General features: G+C 41.7%; 1 protein-coding gene across 5 annotated transcripts in view; it reads left to right on the top strand.

Annotated features, from left to right (window-relative positions):
* The window catches only part of SH3GL3 (SH3 domain containing GRB2 like 3, endophilin A3), a 135,350-nt gene that overhangs the window by 58,468 nt on the left and 49,210 nt on the right, over positions 1–27,672 (top strand). For 4 of the 5 annotated variants that reach the window (XR_010404805.1, XM_064569806.1, XM_045899304.3 and 1 more), the window contains exon 2: positions 26,688–26,756. Coding sequence is in view for 3 of the 5 variants with exons in the window: in XM_064569806.1 (XP_064425876.1) it covers positions 26,688–26,756 (69 nt within the window). In the remaining 2 variants the exon portion in view is untranslated. Of the gene's footprint in view, positions 1–26,687; positions 26,757–27,672 lie in introns of those variants that run through there. The other variant, XM_045899305.3, reaches the window with a different exon arrangement.

Genomic DNA, 27,672 nt, shown 5'->3' with positions numbered 1-27,672 from the left:
GCCCTGCCCCCGGCATGGCTGGTGGGGAGGGGGCGGGGGCGGGGGCAGGTGCAGGCCTGTGCTGGCCTCGTGTCTGCAAGCGTGTTGGACCTGGCTCAGCGTGGCATGTGCTCTGTGCTCACATGAATGGGATCACCCGAATTCGGCTCTCGAATTGAGTTTGATCCACAGATTTTCTTCCCTTGCATGGTCATTACAGCTGAAAGGAAAATTCCTGAACCTTCTGAGTCAATCTCAGTTTGGCCAAGAAGAGGCAGAATATACATGCGGGCTCTCCAGTCTGCTTTGGGAGCACGGAATGAGGGTCTCTTCCTGAGTAAAGTATCCAAGGAAACCAGTGTGGCCCCAGGAAGAAGCCTGTGTTGGCTAGAGCAAGAACGATGGAGAAACTGTTTCTTTAAAAAGCTTAACTACCTTTTCCCCTAAATCATAGAGATGTTCAGTATTTTGAGCAGGTATGAATTTACATGACAGCAGGATAGAAGGGTGATGTCTGCATCGTGAACACCCTTTCATTTTAGCAAAGGATTCTTCGATGACACCTTTAAATAAAGCATCTGAAGTGAATTTAAAATGTGTTTTGAATGATGAAAACCAGATTTACACATAAGTTTTCAGGGACACATCCTGGAGAGGAAGTGCGGTTGTCAAATGTTGAGCAAGGCCGCGGAAGTTTTCGTGGGAAGGGAAAGAAGGAGATACTCATTTCTACCTTTTCTTTTCTCTTATCAGCACCGCAAAATAGACCGATCGTGCATTTTATTGTTACTGTGCCTTTACCACCACGTCCGTGGTGGCTCACTTGGTTTTTTAGCCCTTTAGCCTTGAGCTAAAAAATGACACGGTGGAAACACATGAGTATTTTAAGGTGCCTGTCCTTGGAAGAGTGTGGAAGGGCAGGGCTCCAGGGGAGGGTTTGCTGAGAGGTGCAGGGTGGGCACCAGGAGAGGAGGGGAGCATCTTGGGGCAGAGCCGGGAACAGCGGTCCTGAATTGCACACCCCAGGCACCTACCTGCCCAAGCCAGGCTCTTCTGTGGGGGTGCCCCGGGATGAGGGGTAGATCCCAAGCCCGGCCCTTCTGTTGGGGTACCCCGTGATGGGGGGTGGATCCTGAGTCAGGCTCTTCTGTGGGGGTGCCCCTGATGGGGGGTGGATCCCAAGCCTGGTTCTTCTGTTGGGGTACCCTGTGATGGGGGTAGATCCCAAGCCCGGCCCTTCTGTTGGGGTGCCCTGTGATATGGGGGGTGGATCCCAAGCCTGGCTCTTCTGTGGGGGTGCCCTGTGATAGGGGTGCATCCCAAGCCGGCCCTTCTGTGGGGGTGCCCCGTGATGGGGGGTGGATCCTGAGTCAGGCTCTTCTGTGGGGGTGCCCCTGATGGGGGGTGGATCCCAAGCCTGGCTCTTCTGTTGGGATGCCCTGTGATGGGGGTGGATCCCAAGCCTGGTTCTTCTGTTGGGGTACCCTGTGATGGGGGTAGATCCCAAGCCCGGCCCTTCTGTTGGGGTGCCCTGTGATATGGGGGGTGGATCCCAAGCCTGGCTCTTCTGTGGGGGTGCCCTGTGATGGGGGTGCATCCCAAGCCGGCCCTTCTGTGGGGGTGCCCTGTGATGGGGGTGCATCCCAAGCCGGCCCTTCTGTGGGGGTGCCCCGTGATGGGGGGTGGATCCTGAGCCAGGCTCTTCTGTGGGGGTGCCCCTGATGGGGGGTGGATCCCAAGCCTGGTTCTTCGGTTGGGATGCCCTGTGATGGGGGTGGATCCCCAGCTGGCCCTTCTGTGGGGGTGCCCTGTGATATGGGGGGTGGATCCCAAGCCCGCTCTTCTGTAGGGGCACCCCTGATGGGGGGGTGGATCCCAAGCCATTCCCAGCAGCACTGAGTTTTCTAACCTGAACTTTGGAGTTATGAATGAGCTCACATTCTGCGTTTTGGGGAGCTTTTAGGAAATCCCAGAAATGTTCTGGCCTTCCTTTCTAGATGCAGACCCACCTTTATTTTATGCATCTGGTGTGGCCTAAAGTACTTGTAAGTTTGTTTTGTTTTGGCCATTATTCTTCTCATGTCTCAATGGCCTCAAATCTCCAGAAACCACCGAATGTGAAGTTCGAGAAGATTCTCCTCCCCGAGACGCGGGAACCATGTGCTGCTGAAAGCAACAGTGACCCCTGGAGATCACCAGAACCTTCCAGCTGTGAACGGGGAAGGTCCTGGTTGGTGTTGAGCAGTGTTAAATTTAACCCAACAGCAAAGGCCTGAGGGTGTGACAAAGGCCATAGAAAGTGATTATACTGCACAGATGACTTCTCTTCCTGTTTCGGAGGTTTGCTGAAGTCTGGCTCTTCTTAGGGTCCTAGGGAGGTACTGGCGGTGAGAGCAGGTGACGATGGATCACAGGCACAGTTAGGGAGCCCTGTGGGGCCTCTGTGACCCCAAAGGTTTTTATTTGCAGGGTGGCGGGTGAGTCAGCCTTTTCTCCCAAGAGCGTCAATGCATACAAGTTGCTAACCTATTGGCTGTTTTCTTAAAAAAAAAAAAAAAAAAAAAAAAAGGTTCTGTATTCTTTGTTGTTTTGCCGTGAAGGATGTATCTTCCCATTTCCAGAGAGAAATCATGTAGATTTATGCCTTTCACTTGTGACTTTCTGTTCAGCTGTTTTGTTTTTAGAGGAGGAATTAAAAAAAAAACAAAAACAAAAAACTATCCCATTAACTCATGTACAGAGATCCTTTTTTTTTTCTTTCTGGAGGTTAATGAAGCAACAGGTTTGCTTTCCTTCAGTTAATAGTGATGATTTTCTTTTCTTTTCTTATCATTTAGCAACTGTATGATGAGATGCTTTCTTTCATCTTTTTAACTTCACTGAGGGTCTCCAGGCCAGGAGAGTGCATGTTTTAGACACATTATGGTTATTTCCTTGCTATCATTCAGGGCCCAATTTTCCAGGACTTTTATTGGAGAAAAGTGTCACTCGCAGAAATTCAAACAATATCCTTAACATGCCCTTCGGTACATTTTTGGGGAGCAGTCAGTGGTCAGTGGCCTCCTGTTTGGTATGCCCTCTTCAGGTGCTGGGGATCCCATGAGGAATAAGACAGACCCGGTCTGGTCCTGCTTCCAGGCATCTCACAGGTCACTGCAAGAGGCTGACACATCACAGTCTTCGGGGGGGGGGGGGGGCGGGGGGTATAAGGGCTGTGTTAACACTTACTGTATTGAGGGGACCCGCAGGAGGGGCCCCCAGCTAGGTCTCAGAGATGCAGGCCAGCTGGGTCCGAGGACCCAGAGGGAGTCCCTCAGGACCAACCAAGAGGACTCTTGGCTTTGCACAGGATAGAAATAAAACGTGAGCTCAGAGAAAGTGAGAGCAGAGTTTATTGAAGCTGTAGAGAGTGTAGATACAGACAGAGCATCCGGGACACTCAGGAAGACAACAAGAGTGAGTCTCAGCTTTCCTTGGGACCTGGGGTTTATACTGAGGATTGTGGTCTGGTGCACGCATTTTCTCAGACATCCAGGAACAAAGACGAGTGGGTGTCTCCCACGAGTCCTTATGCCCTGGAGCCAGGATCTCGGTGAGTCAGTCGGTGGTCTTGGAAAATGTTCCTGATGACCCTGCCCGGTCACTCCTTAGGTGTTATCTGTTGTGCTGGAAGACTCCAAAGCAACTCCTTGACCTTTACAAGGAGGACCTACCTCCTCTGTTCTGTAAGGTAAGTGTAAGGCAGAGGTGTAGGTCCTAGCAAGAACAGAGCAGGAAAAGAAACAAACAAAAAACCCCCCAGTTTTTCATGGGATCCCTTTAGTTTCCCTGTCCCATCAGGAGGCAGGCTGAACATGGCAGTGACCCTTGAGCTGTGCCTTGAAGGTGAGCTGGGTGGGAAGAGCCTTGCAGGCAACAGGAGCCCCATGTACAAAGGCAGGAAAGAACAGGGTGCTTCTGTGTGACTCAGAGTTCAGGAATGGAGGAGTGTGGGGGGTGCTTATGGGTTTGACAGTGAATGAGGCTGGAGAGCGGTAGGGGGCAGCCAGATGGTGGCGAGCATGGTGCACTGGGTGTAGGAGTGTGGGTTTTCTTCTAAAGGCAACAGTCTGGGGGGCGACATTACCTAGTTGGTGTTTTGGATACCTCACTGGCAGCAGGGGGAGGAGTAGTTCGGGGGTGAGATGATGATGGCCTGACTGAGGTGCGTTCATGGTGATGGAGAGACGGAAATGCACTCAAGCTGTTTGGGATGTAGGAGGGACAGGAACTGGTGGCTGAATACATGGTGGGACTGGGGGGGGGGACACGTGTGGGACGAACGAGAGGGAAGACAGATCGGTAGCATTTCTGCAGTTGCTCACTTTTACTTATGTGAGACACACACACACGTTTCTGGGTTTCTGGGAGTCCCTTAGAGTTTCTATAACGTGTGCAACGACTTTCAAATTCCAGACTTTATCGACTGTGTGAATGGTGCTTTCACCCACTGAGAAAGGAATATGGGCCAAGAAGTAGATTTGAAGAATGGAATGATGAGTTTGTGAATTTTTAAATTGTGTTGTTGGGGTGTCTTTGGAATATCTAAAGAAAGAGTCTAGCAGGCAATTGGGGTGTGAAAATAATTGAAGTTGAGGAGAGCAGTTTGGGCTGGAGGGGACAGATTGCCAAGTCAACATATGTAGGCTGATTGATAAATCCGTGGGAATTGATTAAATCGCTGGGGGAGATTATGTAGGGCCAGAAAGAGAGAGAAGGCCAAGACGGCAGCCATGGTTGAACAAAACGAAATCACAAAGGTAATGAAGGAATATCTAGGGAGTTACGGGGAGAATGCTTAGGCCAAAGAAAGAGATACTTTCTATTTAAGATTTTATTTATTTATTTGAGAGCAAGAGAGAGAGGAGCACACTCCACACTGAGGGCAGAGCCTGATGTGGGGGCCTGATCCCTCGACCCTGAGATCATGACCTGAGCTGAAATCAAGAGTCGGACGCTTAACGGACTGCGCCACCCAGGTGCCCCGAAAAGGGATACTTTCAAGTGGAGAATGGCCAGTAGGGTCAGAATACTGAAAGAGGCCATGTGAGCTAAGAGCTGAGATTTATTTTGGGGGTTTAGAAATTAGAAGGTCACTGGGGAGCATAGTTTAAATGGAGCCAGATTATAAATGGTATCACTTAGGAATGAGTTTGGCTGCAAGTCACTGCAACCACGTACAGATCTGGGTTTCTCTTACTCACAGAGCACAGAGACCAGAGGTGGGAGGCTCCTGGGGGGTTCAGCAGCTTAGTGAGGGTTACTGAGGCTGCATCTCTGCAGTTTCCTTGGTCTCCACTGGCTTCCGCAGCCTCAGGCACCGCGGGTCATGTTCCAGGTAGGAAGAAGGAAGAGAGCGCATCACCTTTTTATCAGGTGTTTCACGTTTAGGCAGAGTTTCCCAGAAGCCCTCGCCCCAGGGGCTTCTGCTCAGTCTGGCCGGCCCTCACGGGTCACACGATTAGCTGTGGCTGAGAGGAGCTGGCTGGGCAGGGGCGGCGCAGAGGACGGGACTGGCACTGGTGGCGTAGTGAGCTTTGTCTGGGCTGGGCGCGTGGCCACCTTGAGTGACACCCGGGTGCCATTAGCGAGGAGGAGGTTGTCCCCGGGGGGTGGTAAGAAGTGAACGGGAAGTGGGAAGATGGGGATGGTCTGCGTTGAGGCTCCTGAAGAAGCTGTTCTGAGAAGTAAGGTAGCCAGAGGGGAGCGCGGGGAACAGTGTGAGTCCGTGTGAGACTGTGGAAGGCGGGAGCCCTGTCGATGTTGATCCCATAGATGTTTCCACAGCCTGGCCGGTGCCTGGTGAGCTGGGAGACATTGGGGGGGGGCTGCTTTTCTTTGGTAAAGTGGCTTCAGGAATCTTCTCAGACAAATTGGCTGTAGGAAGGGGTACGTAGAGAGGCTGGGGGATCTAGGAATGTATTCCCTTAAAGCTGTCCGCACTCCGCCTCCATGTGTCCCCCGTGTGAAGTCCTGTAATGCAGGGTCAGTCTGGCCACTCGATCCTGCAGATCGAATCCACGTGAACGCCACAGCTGGAAGGGGGGCTGGAGTTGCTCGTCTCCCCTTCCCCGGCTGGGGCTGACCTCAGCCCGCCCATTGCCATCTGGGAGGGCGTGTGTGCCCCTATTTTCCTTTCTGAGTCTCCTTCCCAGGGCGGCTGGCCCTCAGGATTTCGAGTATATGGTGGGAGGAGGGGACAGTGGGGCAGGGGAGCCGTCTGCTTGTTGTTTTTGACCGTGCAGATGGCTCTTACTACTGCCTGGCAGGTGCTCCGTCCTGACGCCTTCATAGGGGCCTCATTTGCTCCCGGGCCTCTCTGGTTGGTATTGGCTTGACCCCCGCAGTGAGTGCACTTTTTTACCGCGGGTGGCACTGACCCTCTGTTTGAAGATCCTCTGGGGGGAGGGTCCCTTTAATACCACAGGCCCCACTTTGGGCCCGGGGTTTGCTGGCCTTTGATCTGCCCTGAGTTTGGGGGTGCAGGTACTTCCCAGGACAGCAGTATCTCTTCTCTTCTCTCTGTCCCTCATGTCAGTGTAGGGCAAGGGACTCTGGACCTCTGCTTCTGTCTACAGGTGCTTAAGAATTCATAAACTAGTTGACCCAGTATTGCAACTCACAGGGGCTCCATGAAGACCAAGAAAAATCAACGGGGAAAAGCCACTTGACTTTATAAAGAAGAAATTAATTTTTTTCCCTAAGATAAAGAGTTCTAAAAATGAATGTCAGACAAGATCCTTCCCTCAGACTTTTCTCAGCAACATTAAATGCCAGAAAATAATATAACTCGCAGTGTTTCCCAAGTATTGAGGAGGGAATAGACTGACATCCAAATGTTATATGTAGCTTCGTACCTAGAGGGCACTTCACTTTTTTTTCTGTTGAATGAATGCCAGAATGCAAAGGTCTCTACTCTGGAGTGGTTGCAGATAAACATGTGTAACTTGTTACTTTTGTAAACAGAAATATGCACGTGTGTGTGTGTGCGCGCGTCTAAACTTAGGAAAAAGGTGGGAAGAATTGTCCCAAACTGTTAACAGTGATTATATCAGGGAGTGGGGGAATCTTTGCTTCTTAATTCTTGTAAGTCAAATTTTAGTAAGATTTGATCATGTTTTACATTTTGTATTTCTCATTATTTTTTCAATTTTATAAAATAACCATCTACATGAAAAACAGCTATCATCAGTCAAGGCCTGGTTATACAATTTTGAAATTTAAAGCAAGGGGTTCCTGCTTATTCCTTAAAACAATAACAACAACACAGGTCTACCATGTGTGCTAGAACTCTCATCAGAAGTGACATTTATTGGTGAGCATTAGGAATAAAACATTCTCAGCATCAACTTCCGACCTCCTTTGGAAGGTGATGAAATTTTCCTAGGTTGCACAGGATGGCTTGAGGAGAATGAAGTACATTTTTCCATCCACACTGTTTCATGTGGTTCAAAACATATTCCCTCATCTGATTTTATAACTCCCTTCAAGAGCTATTTGACACTGTCCTTATGAGGTCTTTGCCTACTTAGGTCAGTGAAAAGGGACCATAACAGAACAAATCAAAACAAAGGAAGAGAGGAAAAGAGTAACTTCCTCCCCAAGTCCCAGTGGAACCCTGGGTTCCTGTGTGGGTCTGTCTGTGGTCTGGACCCCACACACAGGGTGATCAGTTACATTCCCCAAAGACTCTGCTTTAACTATGCAGGGTCTTCAACAAAGAAAATTCGGAAGGACCACATTTTGCTCTGAAAGAGATCAAACACCACAAATACAGGCAACAATCAAACTTTTGAAAAGGTCAGACACATAGAGTCCTACAACTAATGATTGTTGGATTGGGCATACTTTTAAAGTTTCTTTAAAAGAAACATAATGAAATTTATGGGAAAAAAAGGTCAATCTCATCCAACATTCCTACTTGAAAATGGCCAAAGAAATATAAAACCAGCATCAGTGCTGGAAATTAGAGAAGTCCTCCACCCATATGTCACCAGCTTGGAGGAAGTTCTTGCCCAATAGAGTGCAAACTGTCTCCTTGGCCAAATCATACATATCTCTTCTGAGAAAAAGGTAGGGTATGCAGAAAATAAATAGAAGAGATTGTACTAGACTCAGAAATTAGAGGCTATCACTGAGGCTGATTCCTTTTAGCTCCATGCCTAGGCTGAGAGGAGTCAGCCTCAGTGATAGCCTCTAATTTCTAGGCGTGTCGCTGAGGAGTCAGCTTCTGCATGTACTGGGAACATTTACTCCAGTTGGAACCCCTTTTCTCCTGGTGGGTCCACAATTCAGAATCAGCTCCTGTAGGAAGCCCGAAGTCATGGCCTGAGGACACAGGCCTTCCGGATAGAGTGGGTGGAGTGCTCAGAAGGTGGGTGGTCCTGGGCACACTTAGCCAAGATGGGGTTGGGCCAAACTTCTTTCTACTTCCCATCTCTTGTTGGTTTTTGGTGTGGATTTTGGGACACATTTCCTTGACTCTGGCTTCCCAATAAGCAATTCATATTTCAGCTTTGTCTATTCTGTGTTCACCCTTTTTTTTTTATTGAGGTTTTGGGGTTTTTTTTGCCCCCTTCTGATTGCTCCTTTTTCATTGGAGCCTTTTCTTGTTTTATGCATACAGTATCTTCTCAAATGTATCTGTGGGTATTACTGAGAAGTTTTAGAAGCTCCCCTGTACACCTTCATCACCTCTGTTTCCTATGGGTCATTTTAAAATTTCTTCTGTGACATTTTCCCTCATGTTCCTAGCTTTCCTTAAATTTCTGATTCCTGGCCATTAGTTGATAAGAATGTAGGACTAGGTCCAACATTTAGGTAGGTGGCTTAGGTTTTGTCTATTTGTGTAACAGTCTTGTATTACTGGAAGAACTGAATGTTGGGTGGGTGTGGTGACCAGTGGGCTTTATACTAGGGTGAGGCCACAGGACACCAGACAGGAAGGCTCGAAAGAAAGGTTTTACTCTGGAAATAGAGGACTTGTACTAGCATCTCTCAGGTCCTCATACCCACTTTGGGGCCCACCGATTAGAGGAGTCCCCTCTCTTTAGATTGCAGGTGCAGGACAAACACCCTAGCTGCCTGTTTTTCAGTGGGTAATATTAATGGCTAATGTTTAATGAGACTTAACAGTGTCAGATGTCATTCTAAATATTTCCCATACATTAACCCTAATGAGGCAGTTACTATTATTATTTTATCCATATTTTGCAGATGAGGAATTGGAGGCACAGAGAGCTCCACTAATTTGCCTGGAGTTACCTCTCTAGTTAGCAGTAGGGCAGGGATTCGAACCAAGATGGCGCAGGGATGGGGCTGGAGGGGCTCCACTGACCCTTATTGCTTTCTGTACAGTTCTTTTATTGAATCTCCTGATGATTTCCCAGCAGCTAACTCCATTCTTTTTATGTTTACTCTGTTTAGACTTGGAATTTCTCTGTACAGTAGTTCCCCCACCCCCCACCCCCCATCTGCACTTTCACTTTCTGTGGTTTCAGTTACTTGTGGTTTGCTATCCGTGGTTTTAGTTACCCATCATTTCAGTTATCTGTGGTCAGCCATGGTCCTGAAGCAGATGGTCCTCCTTCTGACATATTGTCAGAAGGTCAGTAATAGCCTTAACGCTACATCACAGTGCCTAATTCCTTCACCGCACATCATCTCCTCTTGTAGGCATTGTGTCATCTCACGTCATCCCAAGAAGGGTGAGTACAGAACAGTATTTTGAGACAGAAACCACAGTCAAATAACTTTTATGACAATATACGTAATTGTTCTGTTTTATTCTCGGTTATTGTTCTTACTGTGCCTAGCGTATAAGTTACATTTTATCATAGGTATGTATGTATAGGAAAAAACATAGGGTATATATAGGGTTTGGTACTATCCATGGTTTTAGGCATCCACGGGGTCTTGGAATGCACCCCTGTGGATAAGTGGAGACTACTGCATGAACTTTTAGCTTGGGAGCAGTTTTCTATGTATGGATTGGTCTGCTGTTTGCTCAGCTCTCTGATCCCATCTGCTTTCTGTCTTCTAGGCATTTCTTATCATTTATGATCTGCTGCTAGCACCTCTTTTGTTTCTCAGTCCTATTATGTGTCATATGCTTCTCTCTCTCTATGTATGTTTACAAGTTTATTTAAAGGTATTTGGTACAGTGGAAGGGAAGATGTGTGTATTCGGCCCACCAGCTTGATTCAATGTCTGCTTCCTATGTATATTTTATTTACTTACTTCCTCTTGGTGAGATTAATTAATTTCTTTGTTCTGCTGCTGTAATAATTAAACGTGAAGTAGCATTTAGGTTGCAGAGGACAGAGTCATCACATAATAGCCCCTGGGGCTGTTTGTCTTTTGAATATAGATTATTAGATTCTATATGGTTTAGTCATGATTCTACTGAACAGAGACTTCCAGATGTGGATAGTCAGACATGAACATTATTTCTACTATTCAAATGGAAGAGGAAGAAACAGGCCAGCATTGTTTGTTAAACTTCCTTAGGGACAAATAAATCATGATAAATATGATGTGTGCACATACTGAAAACATTGAATGCAGGGTTTATGGGAGGGCATGGTTAAACACTTTTTACTGAAATAAAACATATATACAGGGAAGTGATGGGTCTTAGGTTGTAACAAATCTGTTACAACAAAGTGATCTGTTAAAACACAGTGATCCGTTAAAACAAAGTGAACACATTCCCATAGCCAGTTTTAGATACAGAATATTACTAGCATCCCAGAAAGCTCTCTTTTACCGTAACTTCAAGGTAACTACTACACTTTTATCACCATGGATTAGTTTTCCTGTTTTTAAATTTTTTTAAATTTAATTTTATTATGTTATGTTAGTCACCATACAATACATCATTAGTCTTTGATGTAGTGATCCACGATCCATTGTTTTCGTATTAACACCCAGTGCTCCATGCAGTACATGCCCTCCTTAATACCCATCACCAGGCTAACCCATCCCCCCACTCCCCTCCCCTCCAAAACCCTCAGTCTGTTTCTCGGAGTCCGTAGTCTCTCATGGTTCGTCACCCCTCCGATTTCCCCCCCTTCATTTTTCCCTTCTCCTAATGTCCTCCATGCTATTCCTTTTCCACAAATAAGTGAAACCATATGATAATTGACTTTCTCTGCTTGACTTATTTCTCTTAGCATAATCTCCTCCAGTCCCATCCATGTTGATGTAAAAGTTGGGTATTCATCCTTTCTGATGGCTGAGTAATATTCCATTGTATATATGGACCACATCTTCTTTATCCATTCATCTGTTGAAGGACAGCTCGGCTCTTTCCACAGTTTGGCTATTGCAGACATTGCTGCTATGGACATTGGGGTACATATGGCCTTCTTTTCACTACATCTGTGTCTTTGGGGTAAATACCCAGTAGTGCAATTGCTGGGCCATAGGTAGCTCTATTTTTAAATTTTTGAGGCACCTCCACACTGTTTTCCAAAGTTGCTGTACCAACTTGCATTCCCACCAACAGTGTAAGAGGGTTCCCCTTTCTCCACAACCTCTCCAACATTTGTTGTTTCTTTCCCTGTCCATTTTTGCTATTCTAACTGGTGTAAGGTGGTATCTCAGTGTGGTTTTGATTTGAATTTCCCTGATGGCTAATGATGATGAACATTTTTTCATGTGTCTGTTAGCCATTTGTATGTCTTCTTCGGAGAAGTGTCTGTTCATGTCTTCTGCCCATTTTTTGACTTGATTATTTGTTTTTTGGGTGTTGAGTTTGAGAAGTTCTTCATAGATCTTGGAAATCAGCGCTTTGTCTGTAGTGTCATTTGCAAATATCTTCTCCCATTCTGTGGGTTGCCTCTTTGTTTTGTTGACTGTTTCCTTTGCTGTGCAGAAGCTTTTATCTTGATGAAGTCCCAAAAGTTCATTTTTGCTTTTGTTTCACTAGCCTTTGGAGATGATAGTATCTTGAAAGAAGTTTCTGTGGCCGATGTCGAAGAGGTTACTGCCTATGTTCTCCTCTAGGATTTTGCCATCAAAATTTCCTGTCTCACATTGAGGTCTTTCATCCATTTTGAGTTTATGTTTGTGTATGGTGTTAGAGAATGGTTGAGTTTCATTCTTCTGTATATAGCTGTCCAATTTTCCCAGCACCATTTATTGAAGAGACTGTCTTGTTTCCATTGCATATTTTTTCCTGCTTTGTTGAAGATTATTTGACCATAGAGTTGAGGGTCCATATCTGAGCTCTCTATTCTGTTCCATTGGTCTATATGTCTGTTTTTGTGCCAGTACCAGGCTGTCTTGGTGATCAAGGCTTTGTAATATAGCTTGAAATCGGGCAACGTGATGCCCCAGCTTTGTTTTTCTTTTTCAACATTCCCTTGGCGATTCGGGGTCTTTTCTGATTCCATACAAATTTTAGGATTGTTTGTTCCAGCACTTTGAAAAATGTCATTAGAACTTTGATCGGGATGGTGTTGAAGGTATAGATTGCTCTGGGCAGCGTAGACATTTTAACAATGTTTATTCTTCCCATCCATGAGCGTGGAATGTTTTTCCATCTTTTTGTGTCTTCTTCAATTTTTTTTCTTGAGTGTTCTGTAGTTGCTAGAGTACAGATCCTTTACCTCTTTGGTTAGGTTTATTCCAAGGTATCTTATGGTTTTTGGTACTATTGTAAATGGAATCATTTTTCTAATTTCTCTTTCTACAGTTGCATTGTTAGTGTATAAGAAAGCAACTGATTTCTGTGTATTGATTTTGTATCCTGCCACGTTACTGAATTGCTGTATGAGTTCTAGTAATTTGGGGGTGGAGTCTTTTGGATTGTTCACATAAAGTATCATGTCATCTGTGAAGAGAGAGTTTGACTTGTTCTTTGCCAATTTGAACACCTTTTATTTCTTTTTGTTGTCTGATTGCTGTTGCTAGGACTTCTAGTACTATGTTGAATAATAGTGGCGAGAGTGGGCATCCTTGTTGTGTTCCTGATCTTAAGGGAAAGGCTCTCAGCTTTTCCCCATTGAGGATGATATTCGCTGTGGGTTTTTCATAGATGGATTTTATGAACTTGAGGAATGTTCCCTCTATTCCTATGCTCTGAAGAGTTTTAATCAGGAAAGGATGCTGTATTTTGTCAAATGCTTTTTCTGCATCAATTGAGAGGACCGTATGGTTCTTCTCTCTCCTCTTATTAATGTGTTCTGTCACATTGATTGATTTGCAAATGTTGAACCAGGCTTGCATCCCGGGCATAAATCCCACTTGGTCATGGTGGATGATCCTTTTAATGAATTGTTGGATCCTGTTAGCTAGGATTTTGTTGAGAATTTTGGAATCCGTATTCATCAGGGATATTGGTCTGAAATTCTCCTTTTTGATGGGGTCTTTGCCTGGTTTGGGGATAAGGTAATGCTGGCCTCATAGAATGAGTCTGGAAGCTTTCCTTCTGTTTCTATTTTTGAAACAGCTTCAGAAGAATAAGTATTAATTATTCTTTGAATGTTTGGTAGAATTCCCCAGGGAATCCATCAGGCCCTGGACTTGTTTTTTGGGAGGTTTTTGATCACTGCTTCAATCTCGTTACCCATTATTGGCCTATTCAGGTTGTCAGTTTCTTCCTGTTTCAGTCTTGGCAGTTTATAGGTTTCCAGGAAGGCATCCATTTCTTCCAGGTTGCTTAATTTATTGGCATATAGTTGTTGATAATAATTTCTAGTAATTGTTTCTATTTCTGTGGTGTTAGTCATGATCTCTCCCCTTTCATTCATAATTTTATTAATTTGGGTCCTTTCTCTTTTCTTTTGGATAAGTCTGGCCAGTGGTTTATTGATCTTATTAATTCTTTCAAAGAACCAGCTTCTAGTTTTGTTGATCTGATCTACTATGTTTCTGGTTTCTAATTCATTGATCTCTGCTCTAATCTTAATTATTTCTCTTCTAATACGTGGCTTAGGCATTGTTTTTTGCTTTTTCTCTAGTTCTTTCAGGTGTAATGTTGGTGAATTCGGGATTTTTCTATTTTTTGAGTGAGGCTTGGATGGCTATGTATTTCCCCCTTAGGCCTGCCTTTGCAGTATCCCATAGGTTTTGGACCAATGTGTTTTTGTTCTCACTGGTTTCCATGAATTGATTTCTTGGTTGACCCAAGCATTGAACAGAGTGGTCTTTAGCTTCCAAGTGTTTGAATTTCTGCCAAATTTTTTCTTGTGATTGAGTTCCAGTTTTAAAACATTATGGTTTGAGAATATGCAGGGAATAATCTCAATCTTTTGTTATTGGTTGAGACCTGATTTGTGACCCAGTATGTGGTCTATTCTGGAGAAAGTTCTGTGTGCGCTCGAGAAGAATGAGTATTCTGTTGTTTTAGGGTGGAATGTTCTGTATATATCTATGAGGTCCATCTGGTCCACTGTATCATTCAAAGCTCTTGTTTCTTTGTTGATTTTCTGCTTTGATGATCTGTCTATTGCTGAGATTGGATTATTGAGGTCTCCTACAATCCTGTTTTTAAATTTTATGTGAATGGAATAGTATTGGATGTTCCTTTTTATTTTTGAATTTTATATAATCAGACTCATACAGCATGAGCTTTTTCAGTGTTACATCTGAAATCTACCCATGTGTTGCATGTGACAGGAGCACTTTTTCCTTCTTAATTGTGATACAGAATTGCATTATAGAAATAGCTGCGATTTATTTATATACTCTTATTAATCGACATTTAGGTTGTTACTAGTTTTTTATTATGAGTAATGTTGCTTGTATATGAATTTTGGTTACATATAAGGGAATTTCTTCTGGGTCTTTACCTAGGAGTGGAATTAATGAGTCATAGAGTATAGCTTTTTATATATTCAATAATCATAGAGTCTGCCAGACTGTTTTCCCAAGTCATGGTACCAATGTAAACCCCACCAAGAGTGTATGAGTGTTCCAGTTGCTCCATTAACCCTTGGAGAAACTTGCATTATTGTTGTTATAAAATAATTTTAGCCACTCTGGTAGTGATGAAGTGTCATCTCATTGTGGTTTAATGTGTGTTTCCATGATGATAATGAGATGAAAATATTTTTGTATGTTTATTGCCTATTTGGATATCCCCGTTTGTGAAGTTGCCTCTACAAGATTTTTGCCTGCGCTAAAAAATATTTAGTATGCTGCCTTCCTCTTAATGGCTTGTAGGGATTCTTAATATCTGAATGTGATTCTTAGGTGGATGTATTGAAATATCTTTTCCTATTCTATGACTTGATTTTTCACTCTCTTAGTCTTATTTTTAATGAGGCCCAGTATATCAGTCTTTTTGCTTATAATGCTGGGGAATTTGTTGAGCTATCTCCTATTCCAAGGTAATGTTATCTTATAGAATCTTTAAACTTTGACCTTCCACATTTATTTTAAGATCAATGAGGAATTGTTTGTTTGATTATTTATTTTTTAAGTGGGCTCCACATGGAGCCCAATGTGGGGCTTGAGCTCACAACCCTGAGATCAAGACCTGAGCTGAGATCAAGAGTCAGATGCTTCACTGACTGAGCCACCCAGGTGCCCCAGGAATTGTTTTGATGTATGGTGTAAGTACGGGTCCTAAGTTATTTTTAAGAGTAAAGTGATCCTGAAAGGTAAGAGTTTGAGAACTTGTGATTTAGAGCTCTAAAATTCCCTTGAAGAAACAGCTTTAGCTATATCCCAGAAGCTTAAATATATTTCTATATTTGGTATTGCTCACTTATAAGTATTTCTTAATCTCTCTAGCAACTGCATATTTGATTCAGGTTATTTAGATGTATTGTTTAATTTTCAAGTAATTTGGAAAATTTTTCAGGTATTGATTTCTATATTAATTTCACTGTGGTCAGAGAACATACTCTGAATGAAATTGTTGGCGACATGCTTCATGATTCAGTGAATGGTCTGTTTTGGTAAATGGGTCATGTCTACTTGAAAACCATTGTTATTCTGTCCTATTTGCCGTAGTTTTCTCCATATGTAAATTAGATTGTTCAAGTCAAGTCAATGTACTGAATATTTTTTTTTTTTGGTCTGTTTTATTTGTTACTGAGAGAACTGTTAAAAAATTGAAATATTTGGAATCATTTATTTCTAGTTTTATAGGATTTTCCTTTATACATTTTGAGGCTATATGCTATTAAATGCATACAGATTTAGGATTCTTATTTCTTAATTTTGAATTGACCTTTTATCATCTTTAATATCCTTCTTCATTCTAATAATAATGTTTTTGTTCTAAAAGTATATTTTATATATTAGTATTAGCTTCTCAAAAGTTTTTGTTGTTGTAGAAGTTAGGTGTTTGACCAATATGTCTTTTCTGTTTATTTTCTTTTCCAATCATATTTAATGTGCATCTCTTATAGGCAGAAAATAATATAGTTTAATATTTTATAATCTTGGCTGATGCTTTTTATTTTTTGGTTAAAATATTTAGTCCATGTACATTTAAAGTAATTACTGATATTTTTGCATTTAAATCTGCTATATTATTTTTTATTTGTCCCATTCTTATTTCTTTATTCTCCTTCTTTTACTTTCTTTTGAATTAATCATTTTTATTATTCCATTTTCTTCTCTAGCATCTTGCTTGTTATGTATTTATGATTATTTAAAAAGCAACCCTAGAGATTACAACATGCATTTTTATGTGGTGGAGTCTTTCTTAAATTAGTACCTTAAAACTTCCAAGCAATAAAAAACCCATTAACAATTTATCTCTACCTCTTTAGTGGTGGCTTTTGTGCCATTGTGTTCATGTTTCAAAATTTCACATATATTTAAAACCTCACAAGAAATTGTTTTAAGCTGTCAGTATTCATTTAGATTTATCTTTCTAGAGTTCTCTTCATTTCTTGCCATATTTCCTTATTGCCATCAGGGATGTTTTTCTTTTATTTGAAGAACTCCCTTTAGTGCTTCCTGTGGTGTGTGTCCGTCAATGAAAAATTCTCTCAATTCTTTTGTCTGAATATTTTTAAAATTTTGCCTTCCTTATGAAGGGTATATTCACTGAGTACAGAATTTCAGGTTGGCAGATAATTTCTGTCAGCACTTAAAAAATGCGATTTCACTGTCTTATAGCTGTGCCATGATTTCTACAGCATTGTCAGCTCACAATCTTTTTGTTGCTTTTTTGGTGTATTTTTTCTTTGATTTATAAGTTTTTCTGTCTTTGGTCTTCAACAAAAGACTTGTTCTAGGGATGTGTTTCTTCATATTTATCCTGCCTGAGAGTCACAGAAGAGCTTTAATTTGTAGTTTGATGTCTTTTGACTATATTGAACAATTCTTGTCCATCTTCTCTTCAAATATTGCTTCTTCTCAATTTCTCTGTCCCCCTTCTCAATTTCTCTGTCCCCTAGTTCGGGAACTCCAAAATACACATGTTAGGTGTTTCCACTGTGTCTTATATGTTTATCATGTCTTTTCTGTGTGTATGTTTTTTTTAAAGCTTTTATTTATTTATTTGACAGAGAGATTGAACAAATAGGCAGAGAGGCAGGCAGAGGCAGAGGGAGAAGCAGGCTCCCCACCGAGCAGGGAGCCCGATATGGGGCTCGATCCCAGGACTCTGGGATCATGACCTGAGCTGAAGGCAGCCGCTTAACTGACTGAGCCACCAGGCGCCCCTCTGTGTGTATTTTTAATCTTCTTTCTCTTTATGTTTCAATTTACTCTCTAGTGATTTATCTTCCACTGCACATATTCTCTCTTTTTCAGCATCTAATTGTTATTAAAGCCAGCTGTTGAATTCTGAATTTCAGTTATTGCATTTTTCATCTACCCATTTCCATTTATTCTCTTTTAATGTTTTCCGGTGGAATTTAACTTTGTCATCTAATTTTTTGAACATAGGTAATCATAATTATCTTGAAGATAATTTCTTTTTTAAAAAATATTTTATTTATTTATTTGAGAGAGAGCAAGCACAAGTGGAGGGGAGGGGCAGAGGGAGAGGGAGAAGCAGGCTTCCTGCTGAGCAGGGAGCCCAATGTGGGGTTCCATCCCAGGACCCTGAGATCATGACCTGAGCCGAAGGCACATGCTTAATTGACTAAGCCACCCAGGTGCCCCAATCTTGAAGATAATTTCTAACGTCAGTTTGGGATTATGTATTAATTATGTTTTTTAAAGATTTAGTTTCAGGGGTGCCTGGCTGGCTCAGTCAGTTAAGCATGTGACTCTTAATCTTGGAGTTGTGAGTTCAAGCCCCATGTTGGGCATAGAGCTTAATTTAAAAAAGTAAATAAATAAAATTTAGTTTCAGTTTTTTGTTGTGGTTGTTCAGTCTCCTGGTATACCAGATGTTTTATTATTATTATTATTATTATTATTATTATTATTATTATTATTATTATTTTAATGGCAGATACTGTGTGTGAATACTTGTAGTAGTTCTGGGTGATGTTATCTTCCTCCAGGAAGGATTTAGTTTTATTTTGACAAATAATGACGAGAAAGGCAGTCCTGTACTCCAATTTTGTCTCTTGATCACTGTGATACTACAGAAGTCTCTGTTTAGATGTTTAGCCTTCTAGCAACCTCTTCGTACTGGTATCTTAGCATCTTGCCTTGTGTATATGCAGCTTAGGAATTGTCAGAAGGCTCGAGAGGAAATTGCACATAACCTGTTATATTCACTTCTTTATGTTCCTGGAATTTTGGCCTCTTATATGTTGGTTTCCTTGGTTACAGTGCAGTCCAGTTTTCCTCTCCCCGGTCCAGGGAGATTTCTGCAAGTTCTGGGCTACGCTTTCTGCTCAGCCTTTACGTCCTGTGTTGTAAGGCAGACATTTTCCCAAAGGCAAAAAGCAGCTGTAAATGGATGGCTCTTCACAGTGCATTTTTCTTCTTCATGATTTTGGCTTCTCAGATCCTGACTGCTTTGCTTAAGCCTTCAGAGATTTTTTTAAAATTTTAATTTTGAAATAATTTTAGACTCCGAAAAGTTGCAAAACTAGTACAGAGAGCTCACTTCTAACCTTTACTTGTCTTCCCCTGATGTTAACAACTTACAAAGAACCTTAGTTATTTGTATTTATAATTGAGTATTGCCATATTTTCCAGGCTGATAAAAGCAGAGTACGACTGCTAATTGGCTGAAAATAAAAACAACAACAACAACAACAACAACAATGCAGGGAGTCAGTAGAGAGGGTGACATTTTTGGTGCAGGGCTTCTCAAAGTATATTTCTGAGAAATCTCCTCTGAGATTTTTTCCTTGTATGAGACATGGAAAAATAAGGGTGGGAAATGCTACATCTTATATGCACCCCCTTGGAAATCCACAATGCCATTTCCATTTTAAAGTCTCTGAAAAAATATTTTGGTAAAGAAATCTGCCAATTTTGTTAATCCCAGTGTTTGCAGACTTACATGGCCAGGGAGCTGTTCATTTGCCTGGGCAGCCCGCGTTTTGTGACACACCTGTTAGAAAATACTGTTCTGGAGCACTTTCTAATTTATCCTGAGGTATAAATTTTGCTTTTTTCACATTTTGTCCTAGGTTCTGGCTCTCATGCTGTTTAATTTCTTGCTTCATTAAAGGGAAGAAGGTGGAGAAGACAAGGTTTCTTTGAAAACAGATTATTTGCACAAGAAGAAGGCCAAGGCTGTGTTAACATTTACCACTAAAACCCCCACACGTCTAGCTGAAAAGCCAAATGCAAAACCTTTGTTTCCCAAATAAACTTCTTTTACATCAGTGCTCCGTTGTAGTCTTTGAAAATGCTTTTTGTTTTCCTGTTACTGATGAAATAGGAGGATGGCAAATAGGCTTCTGTCTCTGACTATAGGACCAAGGCACCCTGAGAGACGCCTGGTTTACAGCATAATCTTTTTCACCAGGGGGAAGATTACATGAGCCACGCTGATTGGCCACATGTTTGTATTTTAGATTTGCAGCTCCTGTCTGGTGAGCCCAGGTCAGGCACGCTGTTTGTGATAAGGGAAGATGAATAGGTGAGGGCAGCTTGCGTTGATGTTGAAGAAGGTAGTTAGCAGAGTTTTAGAGTGAAATTTTGATACTCTTCCCCAGTCTACCTCTTCATGTGTGTGTTCCTTATGATACCCTAGTGGGTGCTCCGTGTCCACCCTCGGGTGCCTGTCTGGTGTGTTCTTCTGTGGGCCACTGGGGTGATCTTCCTGGCTGAAAGGCAGATCTGGTCATACCACTCCCCTACTTGAACGTCTCCACTGCTTGCAGGATTAAGTTCAGCCTCAGGCCCTGGCCCCTGCCCATATGCTTGTATATTCATTTTCATTTGGGGTCAGTCTTTCATATCAGTTTCCCTTATTGATCACTGTGCTATTTCCTAAATGCCCTCATATCTTTTTAAGGTAAGTTATGTCTTAGCTTATGCTGGTCTCTCAGCCAGAAATGCCACTTCTCTGGTCTCTTTGGTGCTCTCCACATATCCTTCTAGGCTCTGTTCTGGAGCATTCTTGCCACCTCCTCATCCATATAATTTGCTTCCTTCCATCTGAGTTCTAATAGCAAATTTTGCATCTGTGTTATGGAAGAATACTTATTGTGTTCTGGCCATCGTCTTCTGCTTCTCAGTGGGCCCGTGAGCTGTGGCATGTGGCGTGATCTCAGTATCTCTAGGATATAGATGTAGTCGGTGGGCTTTCAGATACTTGGTGAATTAGATCAAATGACCTTGTGTCATTAATGTTTGAAACATTAAGTTGAAGTGGCTTTTCGTGTTGGTGAATTTAAGGTAATTCATTGATTTCTAAATACCACTTTTGCCGCATCCCACACAGGTTTTCATGGATACTATTTTCATTGTTAAATTTAAAAAATTTGTTATAATTCCTATTAGGGCTTCTTTTTAAATTCATTATTATTTAGGACCAAATTCAAAATTCTTATACTTCATATTTTATTATTGATTTCTAATTTAATGGCATGATGGTAAAATTTAAGAAAATGTTCTATGTGGTATTGATTTTGTGACCATAGTAAGTGGTCAGTTTTTCTAGTGGTCTATTTTCACTTGCAGAGAATATACATTTTTCTATTTATTGGCTGGAGGGATAGGTATATATATGCATATTTGATCAAGGTTGGTCCTTCAAATCATCTATATTCCTTCCAAAAAATTTTTTTTTTTTTAAATTCACATTTGGTCTGTCAGTTTTCTAATAGAGTTGTGTTGAAATCTCCTGCTATGATTGTGGACTTCAATTATTTCTTTCAGTTTTTGTTTTATTATTAGTTTTTTGAAGCTGTGCTGTTAGGTGTATCATTATTGTAACAGTATTTCTGTGGATTTCTCCTTCTATTATTAGATCGGTTCTCTATCCTTATTAGTGCTTTGTCTTTGTCTTTTTTGTCTGATACTATTGTTACCAGCTTTTTTTTTTTTAATCAGCATTTTCCTAGTAGGTATAACTTTTCTACTTATTTTCAATTATATTTTAGGTATGTCTCTTAGAAGCTGCATATAGCTGGATTTAAAAAATCCACTCTGGGGGCACCTGGCTGGTTCAGTCCATAAGCACATGACTCTTGATCTAGGGGTCATGAGTTCAAGCCCCCCACTGGGTGTAGAGATTACTAAAAAAAAAATAAAAACTTTTAAAAATCCACTTTATTTATCCTTTAACATGTTTGAATTTAATCTTTTACATGGATAATTACTGATGGATTTATTACTGTCTTATGTTGTGGTTTCCATTTGTAATCCCCTTTGTTCTCTGCCCCACCCCCCACTTGCCAATCTTTTATTCTTGTTCTGTTTTGTTTTTTTTTGGATTGGAAAACAGTGATTTTACACCAAAGTGCTGGTATGCATATATGTTATAACATGCATAGTACTATATGTATATTATTGTTTTATGCTTTTAGTAGTTACCATTAATTATATAACACAGATTCTTACCTATTGTTTTAACAATGTTTAGTGATGTCCATTTCCCACCTCCTCCTGAACATAGAGGAACCTTACAGTGCTCAGAATATCCACTGAACACCCTCCCCCTCCCATCTTATTATTGCTTAAGGTTATAATGTTGCCTTTTGTGAACTCACATATTTGTTTTTGCTTGTTTGTTTTTAATCAGTAGTTACATTTACCCCCCTAGTGTATCAATTTCTGTTCTCACTATTGTTTCTTGCAGTTCATACCTTCCATCTTGGATCAATTTTTATTTCCTTGATGAAGTACTTTAACATTCCTCTTATTAGAAACTATGATGGTCTGAATGAATATGTCTTTATTTTGTTTTCTTCTTAACAGTTCAGGGAGACAAAAAATTCTAGATTTTCACATTTTTTATCACTTTCAAACTGGTCTTCCATTGCCTCCTGGAATCTGCTGTTGCTGAAGAGAAATCTGCTGTGAATCTAATTGTTGTTTTATTCCCCTGTGGGAGTTTTAGAATTGTTTATTCTTGAAATCTTGACATGTGAATTAATATTTACCTTGCTTAGCATTTGAGTATACTTCTAGACTGTGGACTCATACCCTCTTTCAGTTGTACAAAAAAACAAAACAAAACAAACAGCAAAAAACAACCAAAAGCCAAAAAACCCCACAAAAACAAAAAAACAGCTATTAATTCTTAAAATACTGAGTCTCCTATATTGTGTCCTTTTTTTTCTGGAGTGCCTATCAGATAGATCTTATCCTCCAAACTGATTAACTGGTATTTTGTATATATTTTTTTTAAAAGTCTTTTTCCTTTAAAATTTTTTGCTCTTTCCATACATTTCCTAGTAATATTTTCTAGTTTACTGGTTCTTTCTCTGATTGTGCCCAGTCTGGAGTTTATCCCATTTATTAATTTTTTGTTTTCATGACTATGTGTATTTTATTTCCAAGATGTCTAATTTTTAATAGCAATTAAAAAAATTTCCCTTTTGTGTAGTTGTTTGCTCTTTATTAGTAGACGTTATTCCTTCATTTATCATGTTGGTAATATCATAACCATACATATAAGGTTTCTGTCATATTGTTTCGTAAAATGATATTCACCAGAAGTGAATTCACGTTGTGATTTATGATTTTGTTGGCTTTCTTACTTGGTGTTAGATTTAGTCTTGTGCCCTAAAATTTAGATTTCTATGCTTAATTTTTATTGGGGGGGGGGTGTCTTTTTGTTACTCTTACCCCATCTTTGCTCACTTCTCTCTGGTGGTTGTGAATTCTTCCACCTGGCTTCCCAAGGCCCCAGTGCCAAAGGGTGGTTTCTGCTGTCTGGTGGTATTGGTGATATCTTGAACTAGCCAGAGAGCTGGGGGTAACCCGATTGCTTCTCTGCTCTCCAGTCTCCCTGGGCCTGTGGATTGGCGAGGGTGCTAACCTCAGGCAGTGGTTTGCAAATGGATGTTTTTTCCGACTTCCTTTTCCTTCCCATCCCCTGGATTTAAGCAGAGCCTGATTCCAGGCTCTTGTCTCATGGGGAACTTGTAGATACCTTTTACCCAACAGGAGCCAGACTGTTGGCCGCCAGAGCCTGTGGCTGACAAGACACCAGGACAACCGAGACTTCAACCCTGTGCATCGTGTTGTTTCTCTGTTCCTTTTCTGGTCCACAAAAAAAGTTGATTCTGTTTTTAAAGCATTGCTTATCTTTATGGTTCCTTTTTTTGGGAGGTTTAATCTATCATTGCTATGCATTCAGAGCAGAGGGGGTGTATCAGAGTTGAATTTATCTAGTTATTTTCACTAGAAGTAGGAGCTTGAGTATTTATATTTAGCTTCCAACACTTACAAGGAATAGAACTGCAGTTTCTGTAACTCTTTAATGAGGTCAAGAGCCCTTAGGGATCATGCTTGTCTTTTTCGTCTTTATGTCCATATACTAATTGTGGTGCTTTGTACATAGTAGATGCTCAACCTTATTCTTTGAGTGATGAAGTGTCAAATATCATCAGATGGTCTAAGGAGCTGATACCAAATGTATATTTATTACTTACTTTCTCAAAACAACTGAATCTCACTGGGGGAATTCAGAAAAAGCAGAAGAATGATCATGACTCTTACCTGTGATTCATGTTGAAAACCGTCCTATATTATTGTCTCTTTTCAAACAAGAAAGGAATATTAATCTATTTTTTGTTTTTAAAAGTGGAAACATTCCTCCTGCTATTAGACATTCTGCTTTTTGAAAATAGAACAGGTAAAACCTGAACCAGTAAGAATGGATTCTGATTAAGGACGTTTTTGGTCTGCCTGTCAGTGCTAAGGAGCTTTTCAAATGGGTATTTTAAAACAGGGATCTAGGCATGGGCTTCTGCAGAGGGGTTACAGTAACCCTCTGAAATTATAGGCCACCTCAAAACTTAGTGACTCAAAAGCAAAAACTATTCACAATTTTATGGGTTTGTAATCTGGGCCAGGCTCACTGGGGAAGTCTTTTGGTCTGGCTGATCTCAACGGGGGCTGAGCTTACTCATCTGTCGGAGGTCAACTGCCAAGTCAGCTAGTGGTTTGGTGCTCTGAGAGGACTCAACTTGGAAGGCTTATCTCTGCTCTGAGTGGGCTTTCATTCTGCAGCATGCTAGCTCAGGTTTACTCATGTGGAGATGGTTACAGTGGAGCTCAAAGGGGGAGCAGGAATATCTACATAGCCACTTTATCGCTATAACATACCTATAAGGCCTGAACTCAATACTCATGCAGTGTTGCTTACTCTCTATTCTATTGACAAAAGCTAGTCACTGGGGAGAGAAATAGACTGCACTTCTTAGTGGGAGGAGCTACAAGGCATTGTGGCCATTTTTGCAATCTACCATGCAACCAAATGAGTGTTTTTTCCTGGGGTGTGGTTGTGTAACTTTCATTGGAGTCTCAGAGTATTACCTCCAAAGTTAAGAACTAATATTTTAAATGGTTTCACAACTGAACAAAAAGGTGTTTGGGAGGGGACCTAATTGATGGATACTTTGTGTAAACACTGCTTGGTGAGTGGCCCTGAGATTCTTCATTGTTTCTGTTGGAAGGTTATACCTTGTATCAGGGCATTAGGAGAATCCCCTCTGACATCTATACTGAGCCTGAAAACCAAGAACTATTGTGTAGTGTATCAGCTAGCTTTGGTTGAGTAACAAAGCACTCCAGTGTTTCGTGTTAAACACCCACCATCTATTCAACTCCTGTTCCCATGGCTTTCTCCTGTGCCTGCAGTCGGCTGCAGGTCAGCCAGGGGCTCTGTTCCTGGGCATTGCCTCATTGTCCTGAGGGAGGTGTTTGGGCCACTTGTCTCTCACCACCCAGCAAATTAGCCCAGGCCTGTTCACTTGGTGGCAGCAGGGTTTCGAAAGAATGACTGAAAGCATGCGAGATCTGCTAAGGCCTGTGCTTCTCTGTCTGCAGTTCAAAACAAGTGTCAAGTCCAGCCCGGATTCACTGGCGGGGTTGGGCGGGGGCGGTAGGTAGACTCCAACTCTGGCCAGGAGCTGCAAAGACATAGCCACAGGGGAGATAAAAAATCAAGGCCATTGTGTATTCTTCCCCTATCTACTCTGTCCAAGTAATTCCTCTGCACACCTCGAATGTAAGTTACCTATTGTCTACACCTGCATTCCTCCTATTAAAGAGTAATGCTGTATTTGCACTCACAGTGTAAATAGTAGCAGAAAGTCACACTTACATAAAAGAACCTTGATGTGCTTTTCTAAAGAAAGCAATTTAACTTTCCTTCCTCCTTGTTCTCTAATGCAGCCCACACTGGAGTCAGAGTTGCTTTGCTAAAAGGTTTCTCTGACTACACGGTGTTGGACAAACAATCTAGGGACTTCTCAGTCATACCTTTTCGCTTGGCGTTTGAGAACTTGTGTGATCTGCCCTCTCTAACGTTCAGCATTTATTTTCCTCCATTCTCCCTTGATCACTATTCCTTGTAGTCAAACCAAATTTCCTGCTGTGGCTTGAACACAGATGCCCTTTACCAGTGATTCTTTACCATCCAGAGACGTTTCTGGTTGTCCCCGCGTGGGTATGTGCTGGCATTGAGTGGATAGAGGCAGAGATGATGTTAAGCATCCTACAATGCACAGGACAGCCTCCCACAACAGAGAATTATCTGGTCTAAATACCAGAGTGGCAAGGTGGAAAAACCCCATCCTACACATTGCTGTCTCTGTATTTTTCCGCACTGCTTCATGCTGCGAGGCTCATTCAGTGCTGCCTGTTGAAATGTCCCTTATCCTTAAATGGGCAGCTCAAGTGCCAAGCTTTGTAGGTAACAGGTCCTGATGTCCCCCCTTCCTCTCCTGCACTGTGGGCTCCCAGAATCCTGTGAATCACTGAAATGCCTATTACTTGGTATGTTTACAATAATTTGTACCCAGCACTACTTTGTTTGGATTTTTCCTCCCCTGTATTTCAGTTGAGTGTGCGTGTATTAACTCTTCTGCTGAACTCTAGGTTCCTGGATGATAAGGATCTTATTTATCTGTGTTTCTACTAGAGCACCTACCATGTACTTTCTACAGTAGGTGCATAATTAATATGTTGAGTGAGTGAGAAATATACATATTCCCATGTCCTTGATTCAGTTACTTGTTCCAACAATTTTCTTTAGAGGACTTAGTAAAAAAAAAAAAAAGCAACAAGCTAAACGTGAGTTTTTGTTTTTGTTTGTAATAATTTGAGTCAGAAACTATGGTAACAGATTGTACAATGCAGTTAACCTCTGTTTATTTCTGCAGCTATTCAGTGAAAAAATAAGCGGCGTCGAAGGAACAAAACTAGATGACGAATTTCTTGACATGGAGAGGGTAAGAGCATGTTAATGTTAATTGTTTCACAAATTTGATTTTCGTTGTGATATGAGATGTACTGATAACGTAAAGGATATTAGTGGGAATCTGGGATGTAAAGACCCTCTAACGTGGAGATGGAATATGGCTAGTTGGTTCCCTCTAGTGGACAAAAGTCAGAATGCTCAAAAGATGGTCGATCTTGGCAAACAGTTCTTGCAAGGAAAAGACCAAAGTAATTGTGATGATGTATCTGGAAACTCAAATTGTATTCCTGGGATGAGACCCTTAAAATACATAAAGATTGATTGACTGTGTGGAAGACTCTGTCTCTGATCCCATGTGTTGCAGAAGTGCGTGACAAATAACGTTTATCTGGGTTCTGTCACTAGAACCAGCCCTGTGAACTTGGATAAGCTCTTTCATCTTTTCTGATCGGTGACACAAGTTTGATAATGTGCACCCTGCTTGCCTCACATGGATGCTGGGATAATTATGCAAAAAAATTAATGTGTCTGAAAGCATTTAGAAAAATAGGATGAGCTTGTTACAGAAATAATTGTAACATGCTCCTAAGGAAGATTGTACAATCTCTGTCCCTTAACCTGTTTCCTGGTCAGCTGTGTGGAGTAGTCTAGGCGGAGGTAGAACTGGGATCACAAGTAATTACCAGCTTTCTCAGTTGCCTTCCCCTTGGTCTTGGGCCCTTTAAACATAGCCTTGTTTTAATAACTAGACTCCCCCGATGAGAGAGGGCAGAGAGCAAGCAAAGCATCTATCCTCAGATATAGCATCAAGGATACAGTATAGAGCAGCTTGCAGAGCTATCATCAGATGCGCGGAAGGAAGTCCAATCCCTGGCTATGGCTTGGAGGGTTCCTATCGTCGGGATACCCTGGCCCTGGCCAGACTATCCTCCAGGGAGCTCCCTATT

This window comes from Mirounga angustirostris, unplaced genomic scaffold (genome assembly GCF_029215605.1).
Source record: "Mirounga angustirostris isolate CCGP_5_RB_7025 unplaced genomic scaffold, mMirAng1.0.hap1 SCAF_9, whole genome shotgun sequence".
Classification (NCBI taxonomy): domain Eukaryota; kingdom Metazoa; phylum Chordata; class Mammalia; order Carnivora; family Phocidae; genus Mirounga; species Mirounga angustirostris.
This window is presented reverse-complemented; position numbering and strand designations above follow the sequence as displayed.